A 12040-nucleotide genomic window follows, 5' to 3' on the forward strand; every position below is an offset into this window, starting at 1 on the left:
ATAAAAGTTTATTATAGTTGTTAATTTAGTTTAGGTATATTTGAAAATTTACTATCTTTTTTTCTCGTCGTGTAAAAGCAGATTTTAATGAAGATGTCGTGGGTCATTTACAGGAGCAAATTTACTATCTTTTATAGTAAATTGCTAGGTTATGAAGTGTTAGGTTTTAAAAAAAAGCAGAATACTTAAGAGCATATACAGTATAAAAATATCAAATATTTGTTAATAGTATTATTTACTTTGTTACTATTATTCCTACTTACTGTGTGCCAGGCACTGTGCTAACCACTTTACCTGTATTATCTCATCAGATCCTCACAACTTGCCTGTGTGGTAGGTACTATTATCCTTTCGATTTTGCAGGTCAGGAAACTGAGGCTTAGAGAGGTGAAGTAATTTTCCCAAAGCCACCCAGTTACTGAGTTTTAGTGCCAGGATCCCAGTTCAGACTGTCTGACTCCAGCGCTCTGGTCTTAAATAACATACTTGCAAAGAGGCAAGTTCTCCAGGGTGTTAGCAGTGATTGTCTTCAGGTGGTAGGATTATCAGTACTGTCAATACTTGCCTTATTTTCTGAGTTTCTGATCATTAGAATATGTACTTTTTTAATGAGGAAGAAAAATAGTTTTTTAAAGAATGAGCTTTAGTATTTTTCTTTCCAAGCAGTGAAATTCTTTTTTTTGCTTGACTATTAACTATATTCAGATGTTTATCATGTTAAATATTTGAGAAACACTGCCTTCCCCGATCCAGCCAGAAAGGTTTATGTCTTAGAAATACCACTTTTTGTATCAATACATCCTTGTACCTTTTCTAGTCTCTTCATGGGGATATAAGTACCCTGAAAACAACTTTACTTGAGGGCTTTGCTGGTGTTGAAGAAGCCAGAGAACAAAATGAGAGAAATCGTGACTCTGGATATCTACATTTGCTCTATAAGAGACCACTGGACCCCAAGAGTGAAGCTCAGCTCCAGGTAGGAGAGTCCAGCCAAAGCGTGTTGTTTAAACAAACTCCTACAACAACCACTCTCCTTTCTGAGGTGTGGGTTTGGGTGGCTGCCCTTAGGAGGTTGTTAATATCCTGTGACTAATTTACCCACGTCCCACAGACTTCCTTAACTGTAACAAAGAAAATGGCACTTTTCCACTTAATGTTTTTTGGATTAAACAAAAATATAATTCTTAATTAAACCTTAAGCTTGGTAGAGAGTGTGCTATTGAAAAAGTTATATTTAGACAGCAAATCATAGATAATAATTGTTAAACCACCAGCTATTCGTTGAGCGCCAAGTACTCTGCTGAGTGTTTTTTATGCATTATTTCTAGTCTTCAGAACCAGTTGCTCTGAAAGGTGAGCATTACTGATTCCGTTGTACCGATAAGGAAATTGAGCCTCATAGGCTAAGGAGTTTGTCCAGGGTCGTGTTGCTGCTAAGAGTGGAACCAGAATCCAAACGGTCACCTGCTGGGACACTTTCCTGTACACCATGCTTAGCAAAGTTACTTCTCTCTTAATTCTTGATTACTCTTATTCATTGTTTTAATCTGGTTTTGTTTTCGTCTTTTCAGTTTATTCAAAACTGTTGTGCTACAAGCTTTGGTGGGGCTCATCTCCCTCCTCCACGCATTTGCCTAGAATCCTGGTGGGAAAGGGTGCACAGATGGTAGCACTGGTCTCTCTCACCTAGGATGTGAGGGTCTATGAGTATGCCGAATCCCTTCCTGCCCAGAAAATCCACCATTTCCATCCCACACCTGGTAAACTTACTGACAGTAGGAAAAATGAAGGAAATGGTCCCTTCTCCCAGAAAGATTGAGGAACCCCTGCTGTGTCCCGCAGCCCTTGTGGCATTCCTAGATGTGTCCTCGTCCTGTGGATCCCCTAACTCTCTTAGCAAGGGAGAGTGGACCACTTGCCTACCACTCGTCAAATTGCAGGCCGCTATGTTGCATCAATTACACTTTCTTCTTACATGCCTTTCACTTCTTGTTCTGTGTCCAAACTGAAAGAAAAGCGTAAAGCTTTTGGGGGACACTTTGCCCATTCAAAAGTAAATCACTTTGGTTTTTCACAGTGCTCAGTAGATAATAATAGCTAGCATTTGAGTGCATACCATGTACAAGAGAAAGGTAAGGAAACAGAGATATTGGAACTACCCATTCTCACCACTAGTAAATGTGGGACTCTTGACCCTGGGCAGTCTGGCTCAGAGCTTGTGCTCTTAATCACTGCGCTACAACGTGCAATCCCTCCTGCTGCGTAGGTGGCAGTGGGAAAGATGAACATATAAATGTAATGTGGGCTATGTTGCTATGGGATTACAGATGAGGGAGCAGCTAAGCCACAGAAAAGAAGTATACGTGATGGACCTTAAAAGAAAAGTTGTTTTTTTCTGGTAGACAAAGTTGGGAGGGCATTCAGAAGACACAGCATCAGCTAATGCACAGAGGTATGATCACATTTGAAGTGTTCAAAGAAAAGGGCCTCCTTGTAGTCATTGAGTATTGAGGTGAAATTTATGTTTGATGCTAAGGTAACTGCTACCTCCTGAAATCATCCTGCCTCTTTTTAAATGACATTTTCTCTTTTTCCGTTGGGGCATATACCTTTATCCAAGAATAATTTTGAAAATACGGTTCAGCACAATAAGATCTTTGTACAGGGGTAGAGAGCTCTTCCCAGTGCGTGGCACATTGTCTTCATGTGTATACGTATTTAATGGAAAGCGTCATCTTTAATTTTTGAAAGTCAAGTTGTATAGCCATGAAGGTTAACACTGGACCAAAATTTAAAGAAAATTATTGCAGGCCTAAAATAAGTTAATAGATAGGAGTTTTAATAATGGTAAATTTAATTTCTAGCGCTGATTTTATTCATTGTTTTTGAGAAGAAATGAGTTTTTCTCAACTGGCAAGATGACTTATGTGTTCTACGCTATGAATAGATAGGTTTCGAATTATTTTCAGCCTGTTTTGTAGGATAGTTTTGTCTAGATTACAGTTAATTTCATGGGTGGGAGAGCAAAAACAAAATGGATGCACGATTGGAGTGCCAGAGTGCAGTGGAAAATTCCTAGACCATGTGAGATACTTTACAGAAACTGAAACAGGAGAACTAAGCAAGAACATTTGTTCCCTAGAGGCGCTAGGCCAACACGCCCTTTCTTTCCCTTTTCTTTGCACCACCTCTCTGACACACAATTAAAAAGGTTGAGTGTCTGTTTTTCATTTCAATTGTAACATTCTAGTGAATATATTAAAGCCTGTTATGTTTTCCTTGTTCATTATGGTCCTCAATATAGAAATATTTCAAAATTATTTTGACTGTTGATAACCTTCCTCCAAGCTACTGGAAGATGGAGTCATTTGCCTTTTCATTTTTCTCTTGCAGGAAATTCGGCGCCTTCATCAATATGTGAAATTTGCTGTCCAAGATGTGAATGATGTTCTAGACTTGGAGTGGGATCGGCATCTGGAACAAAAGAGGAAACAAAAGTGAGCGAGGTCTCTCGTCCACCACGGGTTGTAGTGGACACTGCTATATATAGCCTTTTTAAAAGATGGTTTAGGTGCATTTATAAAAAACTCTTCAAATGTTCATTCTCTTTGACTTAGTCATTCTACTTCTAGAAATTTGTTCTACAGAAATAATAGCAAGGCTCACAACAATTTACATAAAAGAATTTATATTGCAGCATAATTTATGATAGTGAAAAACTGGAATCAACCTGATTATCCAAAAGTTAGAGGAGTGGCTAAGTAAATCTGGTCACAATTTTTTTTCGTAATACAGAATACTGTGTAACCATTGACTAGCATGTTCTCAAAAAAATCTTTTTAAATATATTTTTTATGTCACATGAAATGTATAAAATATATAATTATACAACTATAATTATTAGATAATATATAGAATATGAAAAATATTAAAAAATGGAAAAATAAAATATGGAAAAGACAAAATCATACTGGATGATCTCAGTGTGGAGGTCTGAACATAGAAAAGAGGCTGGAAGTAAATCTGTCAAAATATTCACAGTTATGTCTGTGAGATGGGATTAAGGGGAACTTTTCCTTTACTTAAAGCTTTTGTGTATATTCCAAGTTTTCTTTTTGAAGAAACATTCCTGACTAGTGTGGATAATTAAAAGGATGAGAGGAGTGATGGCAAAGGTAGAGAAAACCTTTTACCCTAGTCTTCTATCCCTGGCTATTTGGTTCTATGCCATATGTTTTCTGGAAGGAATAGAATGCAGTACATTGTAAGAGCAGTAAAGTGCCCAGAAGAAACTCGAAACACAGATCAGCCCCCAAAATGCCAGATTTCTGAAACGCCTGTGCTTGATGAGTGTGATTAGCCCTGTAAGGAAACACACCCAGAAACGATCTGTTTACTTGTTTACAAAGCCGTGGGATCACAGAACTTTTGAGTGGGGCAAGCTGTGTGTGATGTCAGGGGCAGAGCTAGAATGTGCTTAAAATTCAGAGAGCAGAACTTAATGCATTATATTGTACCACGTGGAGAAAGGCTTCGTGCCTGACCTGAGGAGCCTCAGCTTGGAGTGTGGATGTGGGAAGATAGAGGTGAGCGCTGATCGCTCAGACACTCATGGGGGAGGATTTGGTGGCCTGTGGCCTGGAGCGCTTGTCCCCTTGGGCAGTTGAGCCCCATTAGAGATTTCACAGCTCACTCCCCTCGTTCTGAATTCATGTTCAACCACATGTGAGAACGGCTTGACCTGGCAGCGTGCACATTCTGCTATGCTTGACAGTTGGATTTCTCTTTGCTAATTGATAACCAATTGGCTTTTTTTTTTTAAAGTGCATGATGCTAATAGGAAGCCAGGCTTTCTTCTCCTTTATAACAACGCCATGGATTTATTACTGAACATGTTTTTTTTAAGTTCCCTTTCTGCAGGGTTCAAATTCTTAAATCTATACAATTTTCTAGCACTTCTCTGTTTTAGATCCGTCTCTAAACATTACCTCGTACCCTTCTGAAATGCCTTTTTAAAAATTTATGTTGAACTCCCTTGTCACCAGAAAGACAGGGACTGTGGTCCCCTTCTTGTTTTAGTTTTTTCTGGTGGGTTACCTCCTTGCTGCTAAATCCCATGTTGTCCCAGTGTTTTTTGACAGCACTGTGAAGCAGTGACTGATTCCCATAGAATTCCAGTGAATGCCTGGGTCTTTTCTTTTTATTGACTATAATTTATACAGAAAATACACATATGCTGAGTATACAGCTGAATGAATTTTCCTCCTGTTTTTGACTCTATCTCCCACCCTTTCCTTCCCCGAGACCTTCCTGGGGTTTTGCCTGGTTATGCTGTCCTTTGCTGTGGGCCTGGCCTGCACATCCTGAGCTGCCCTTTCCTCGTTCCAGTTTATCCTCCTTAGGCTTTCATCTCCTAGTAATTTCTTGATGCTTCTTGTCCACTAGTGCCTCTCCATTTTATCTTTTAACTGTTATAGTTGTAGTTTTTCTTTTTCTCCTTCTGGTGGGAGGTTCCTTTACTTAAACCATTCACATTGAATTCTTTCCTCACTGCTGTCTTCAGGCGCCTGCTTATGCCAGAGCGAGAGACACTGTTTAACACCCTGGCCAACAACCGGGAAATCATCAACCAACAGAGGAAGAGGTTGAATCACCTGGTGGACAGTCTCCAGCAGCTCCGTCTGTATAACCAAACCTCCCAGTGGAGCCTCCCCTCAGATGTGTCCTCCCAGAGCAGCACTCACAGGTGTGCGGGAGAAGGGGCCTGTTAAAGCTGCTGTACTCGATAAGTATGGTCGAATGAATGAATGTATATTTGAGAGTAACATGGAGTAGTCTTAGAGTGGTTCAGATGTGGGTTTGAAAGTGATTCTGCTGTCTGTCACCTGTGTGATCCTGGTAAAGTTCCTCACCCTTCCCGATCCTTCGTTCCTTTGCCTTAAAAATGAGGATAACAATACCTGCCTCATGGGATTGTTGGGGAGTTAAATTAAGTCTATAAAGCACCTAGTGGTGTGCCTGATGAAACAGGTGCTCAATAGATGATAGCAGATACTACGGTAATAGTATTGTTGTTTTATTGAAAATTAACTGATAGGTTTAGGTTGACTTACTTGTGTCAACGCTCAGATTTGTCGTTTTGGTTGAGTGTGGAAACTTTCAGACCCTGCCAGTCAGACAGTTTACCTCTGAAGTTATGAAGATGGTTTTGTGTTTCTGCCTTTAGGCCGAATGTGTAGATTTTAATAACCCTTTCTGCTGAAGCACTGTTGGTGTTGTGTTTGCAGTGGGGGTGTTATGTAATATTGAGATTGTGATCTCTTTCCTTTTGAATTGATTACGTTGATTGGTCAGATTTCCTGTTTCTCTGTTGAGGATACTCTTATCTCTTGCATTTATATTTAGGAGGATAGTGTGCCCGCCCCTTTCCCCCCGCCCCCATTTCTCTTGTCATAGTTGGTTTGTATGTGACACTGTCCTATTTCAGTTTTGACAGTGACCTTGAAAGCCTGCGCAACGCTTTGCTGAAAACCACCATAGAATCTCACACCAAACCCTTGACCAAAGTACCAGGTAAATACATTCTTCCCAGTCTTTTAACTCTTTGTTCTCTTCTATCCACTAACATCTTAAAAACCAAATCTTAAGCATTTATGGGCTCATGAATTTCTTGCAGCTAAACTGTCCCCTGTGAAACAGGCACAACTGAGAAACTTCTTGGCCAAGAGGAAGACCCCACCGGTGAGATCCACTGCTCCAGGTAAAGGGAGCCGGTCCTGAGTTTTTTTAGCATAAACCCTACAGTGCATGGTGTGGGGGTAGGGGTGTGTGTGTGTGTGTGTATGTTTTCCTTTTGGTTTTTAAGAGGGAATAGAGAAAATGTCCCCAGAATCTGTCGTCCATCTGAATATTGGAGTGGGAAACAGCATATGCATACTCGATGAAGCAGCTCAAGTAGTTGCTTTGGCTTTTGCACTTTGTTTTCTGCCATCCCCAGGTGACGTAGCAGTAATTCCCAAGGGTTTGGGGAGGCTGAGCTGGCTCCAGGGGTCCTAGCTTCTACTTTAACTGGAGAAATTCTGCTTTTCTGATTTGTATGGAGTTTTGAGTAAGATTGCATTTGAAAAAAGACTTCTTTTCTTAAGAAAGAAGAAAACAACTACGGATTAGGGAATGATGGCTAAAAATGCTTGCTGAAAAGAAGCCATATAACTGATAAAAAAAAATTATTTTTGCAATTAAATTACGTATATAATTACCTCAATTTTCTTTTTAAGAAATATTTGTTATTTACAACTTCAGGCATAACTATGCTTTACTGCCCATATCTGCTTTTTTCTTTGAAATTCTGTTTTGAGTTGAAAATTTTTTTGTATACCAACAACAAATGCCTTTTGGTAATTAAAATAGTGGAGAGAAATTTAATTTAATCACTGTACCATGATTTATTAATTTTTCTGTAATCATATAAGGTAAGTACTATTCACAGACAAGTGAATTTTCTAATAACATTTTCCTTATCTAAAGAATACATTTTCTTGGTAGATAATTGGAAAACTATGGAAAAGTATAAAGGAAAATAAAAATTATTATTATCCCTTAACTCAGGGGTTAATCACTTATGTCATCACTTATGACTTATCACTTATGTCATTTTGGTTTACTCCCAAACTTCTTTCTTTGCATATGTAAATTTGATTTTTTGGGTTACAGGTTTGTGGCCTAATTTTTTATTAATTAAAAATTGATGAGCCCTTACTATGAAATAGAAAATAAGTGTTGGCGAGGATGTGGACACATTGGGACCCTTGTACACTATTGGTAGAAATGTAAAATGGTGCAGCTGCTGTGGAAAATAGTTTTGTGGTTTCTCAAAAACTTAAAAATAGAATTACCATATGATCCAGCAATCCACTTCTGGGTATATACCCAAAAGAATTGAAAACAGACTCAAGTGGATGTTTGTACTCTCGTGTTCATAGCAGCATTTTTCTCAATAGCTAAAAGATAGAAGCAAGCCAAGTGTCCGTCAACAGATGAAAGTGGGATATATACTACCTTAAAAAGGAAGGAAATTCTGATGCATGCTACACTGTGAATGAACTTTGAGGACATTATGCTAAGGGAGATAAGCCAGTCACAAAAAGACAAATACTGGGTGATTTGAGTTATATGAGATACCTAGAGAAGTCAAATTCATAGAGACAGAAAGTAGAGTGGTGGGTGCCACAGGCTGGGAAGGGGAAAAGAATGGGGAGTTAGTGTTTAATGGCTATAGAATTTCAGTCTGGAGGTGGATAGTGGTGATGGTTGCACAGCAATGTGTATGTACTTAATACCAGTGAAGTGTACACTTAAAAATGGTTAAGATGGTGAATTTTATGTGTATTTTACCACAGCAAAAAAATTGGGGAGAAATTTTTAAAAATTAAAATTTCATGAGCCTTTCCTCTGCCTTCTGTTTTTAAATATTATTTGAACATGTGCCTTACAATGACTGTGCAATATTTCTTTGTATTAGAAGGCCATAATTTACTTATCCAATCCCTGCTGTTGTGTTAATCTTATTGCCAAGATTTTACTCGGAACATCCTTGGTCACAAATCTTTAAGCACATCTCTGATTATATCTTTATGATAGGTTCCTTAGAAGTGAGATTTATGTAACTTATTTAATCATTCAACAAATACGATTGCCTACTTTGTTCCAGACAGTGGTAAATAAGAGAAACACAGTCTCTGATCACATTAAACTTTTGATTAAGAGGGGAATACAGACATTAAGCAGATAACTGCACATTATGCTCATTTAACATTAGGATATATGCTGTAAAGAATAACTCAGAGCATATAAACATTTTTAACTTTAAAAATTGTGAAATTAACACACACACACAGAAAAGTGCACAAAACAAAAATATCCATCTGTGTAATCTCTCTCTACCAAGGTTAAGAAAAAGAACCTTCCATTGCCAACTCCCTAGACCCTGCTCTTGTGCACCCCAGTCTTCCTGCTCCCCAAAGGTACCACTCTATGGATGCATATGATGGTATACCTTTGCTTTTTATTTGTTTAGTTTTTTCTTTTGACATTTTAAGTCTTTATTTATTATTTTGAAAAATTTCAAACCCCTAGCTGTAAGAATAATACAATGAGCACCAACTTAACCCTTCACTGAGTATATTTCCCAGTAACGTTTGCCACAGTTGCTTTATTTTTCTCCTCTCTCCCATACATGCACAGAGTATTGTTATTATTTTTCAATGAACTATTTAAAAATAGGTTGCAGACAGGACCCGTTACTGCTAAATATTTCGGCACGTGTGCTTTAAAAGCAAGAATATTCTCTCACACAACCATAATACAATGATCAGATTTAGATAATTGAACATTGATAGAATACTGTTATCTAATATGCAATCCCTACTCATAATTTGCCAACTGTCCCTCTTATGTCCTGCATAGCCACTCTTTTTAAAAAATCTAGAATCCAATCCAGGATTATACATTCCATTAAGTTGTCATTCTCTTTAGTCTCCTTTATCTTTGCTTGTCTTGACAGTTGTACTATTTAAGTGTGCCTCTCCAAACACTGTAATTTGGTTTTGCCAGTTTTTTGGGCTTTGCATGCTAGGTCCATTCATTTATTCTTAGGATGGATTTCCCTCGTTCTACGTTGGGTTTGTAAGAGTCATCCATGTCGTCATGTGTAGCTGTTACTATGTTGCCATGTCTGTTGTATGAATATACTGCATTTGTTTATGCAGTTGCCTCTTGGTGGACATTTGCTATTGCCAGTTTTTAGCTGTAATAGAATAGAATGTTGTCTGAACATTCTTGTGCATGTGCATTCTTTGGACACATGTGCAGCTCTTTTATTTGGTCACGTAACTCAGAGTGGAGTTGTTGGCTCCTATTCTGTCCATATGCCCAGCTTCAGTAGATTCTGCCATACAGTCTTCCAAAGTGGTCGTACCCTTTCATCCTTCTGTCATCAAGGTATGAATATTCCAGCTGTTCCACATCCTTGCCAAGCTTGATATTGTCAGTCTTTTTCCTTGTAGCTGTTCTGATGTATTCTTTTTATATGTTTATTAACCATTTGGATATCTTTTGTGAAGTGCCTGATTAAATGTTTTGCTCATTTATCTATTGGAAAATCTGCCTTACTGATTTGTAAAAGTTTTTATAAATTCTTGATACCAGCCCTTTGTTGGTTATATGGGTTGTAGATATTCACTTTGTTGCCTTCTTACCCTCTTCATGATATCTTTTAGCAAACAGAAGTTCTTAATTTTAAAGCAGATTTATCAGCCTTTTCTTTTACAGTTAGTACTTGCTGTGTTCTGTTTAAGAAATCCTTCTCTATCTCTGGATCACAAAAATGTGTATGCACCTTTGTTATTGTCTAGAAATGTTAATGTTTTGCCTTTCAAATTTAGTTCTACTATCCACCTGAAATTGATTTTTTTAACAATTTTATTAAGGTATAATTTACATATCATAAAATTCACCTGTTGTAAGTGTACGGTTTGATTTTTGGTAAATTTACAAAATTTTACAACCATCCCTACGTTCCAGTTTTAGAACATTTCCATCACTGAAATTTCCTCATGCTTGTTTGTAGTCAGTCCTTATTCTGCCCCCAGCAACCACTGATCTGTTTTCTTTCTCTGTGGATATGCCTTTTTAAGAAATTGCATATAGATTGAATCAGATGTAGTCTTTTGGTTTGGCTTCTTTCATTTAATATAATGTTTTTGAGGTTCATCCATGATGTATAACATGTATCAGTAGTTCATTCCTTTTTATTGCTGAATAGTATTCCATTGTATAGATACACCATATTTTGTTTTTACTGTCTAGAATTGATTTTTGCGTATGATATAAAATATGGCCCTTGTGTCATTTTTTTGTATTTAGATAATCTGATTGTCCCAACACTGTTTATTGGAAAGACTGTTTTCCTCCCTGTTTAGTAGAGACCTTTGTTGTAAATCAGTTATCCTTATGTGTTTAGATCTGTTGGTCTCATATACTGATCACAAACCACTACTACCCCACTGCCTTAATTAACTGGTGCTAAACTAAGTCACGGTACTGTTCTGTTTCTAGATTCTAAACCTGTGCTGTCCAATATAGTAGCCTATTTAAATTTAAATTAATAAAAATAAAAGTTAAAAATTCAGGTAAGCAGTTCCAGTAGCATTTCAGGTGTACAGAAGGCACATGTGACTCATGGCTATTCTAATAGGAAGCACGGCTATTGAACATTTCATCATTGCATAAGTTCTACAATCTAGAGGAGGGGTTGGCAAACTTTTTCTTAAAGGGCAGGATAGTAAATATTTTGGGCTTTCAGGCCTTGTGGTTTCTATTGTACCTACTCAACTCTGCCCTTGTAATAGAAGAGCAGCCACAGATAGTATGTAGATGAATGGGCGTGTCTATGTTTCAGTAAAACTTTATAAAAACAGGCAGCTGGCCCATGGTTGTAGTTTGCCGACCTATGATGTAGAATGCTTTGGCTCTTCTTGGTGCTTTCCCTTTCCATATTAATATTAGAATTATCTTATTAAATTATACCCAACTCAGCCCTCAAAGAATAGTTGCGATTTTGATTGGAATTATGTTGAATTTCTAAATCACCTTGAGAGGACTGACATTTGTACAATGTTGATCTTTTAATTCCTAAACATGGTATATGTTTATTTAGATCATTAATTTTTCTGCATAGAGGACATGCACATCTTTCATTAGATTTATTCCTAAGAGTTTAATACTTTTGATGCCCTTAGAATGGTGGGGGTTTTTTTCTTAAATTTCATTTCATGTTTTGCTTTATGTTAGATGTGGTATATAGAAATATATTATATCTTTTGTATGTTAAAGTATCCAGCATCCTGGCTAAACTCATTTATTCAAATAATATGTCTATAGCTATTTCTTGGACTTTCTATGGAAACATTTATATCCTCCATGGATACTAACACTTTTATTTCTGCCTTTTCAGTCTTTTTATTTATTTTTCTTACCTATT

At 37.4% G+C, this 12040-nt stretch overlaps 1 protein-coding gene across 2 annotated transcripts in view; it reads left to right on the forward strand.

Moving 5' to 3' along the window:
• NUP214 (nucleoporin 214) overlaps positions 1 to 12040 on the forward strand; it is a 97376-nt gene that overhangs the window by 26502 nt on the left and 58834 nt on the right. For both annotated transcript variants that reach the window (XM_058524310.1, XM_058524311.1), the window contains exons 17-21: positions 818 to 976; positions 3394 to 3497; positions 5564 to 5746; positions 6488 to 6573; positions 6677 to 6760. In XM_058524310.1, coding sequence (XP_058380293.1) covers positions 818 to 976; positions 3394 to 3497; positions 5564 to 5746; positions 6488 to 6573; positions 6677 to 6760 — 616 coding nt within the window. The remainder of the gene's footprint in view (positions 1 to 817; positions 977 to 3393; positions 3498 to 5563; positions 5747 to 6487; positions 6574 to 6676; positions 6761 to 12040) is intronic.

The sequence above is a fragment of the Diceros bicornis genome, chromosome 28, assembly GCF_020826845.1.
Source record: "Diceros bicornis minor isolate mBicDic1 chromosome 28, mDicBic1.mat.cur, whole genome shotgun sequence".
Classification (NCBI taxonomy): Eukaryota; Metazoa; Chordata; class Mammalia; order Perissodactyla; family Rhinocerotidae; genus Diceros; species Diceros bicornis.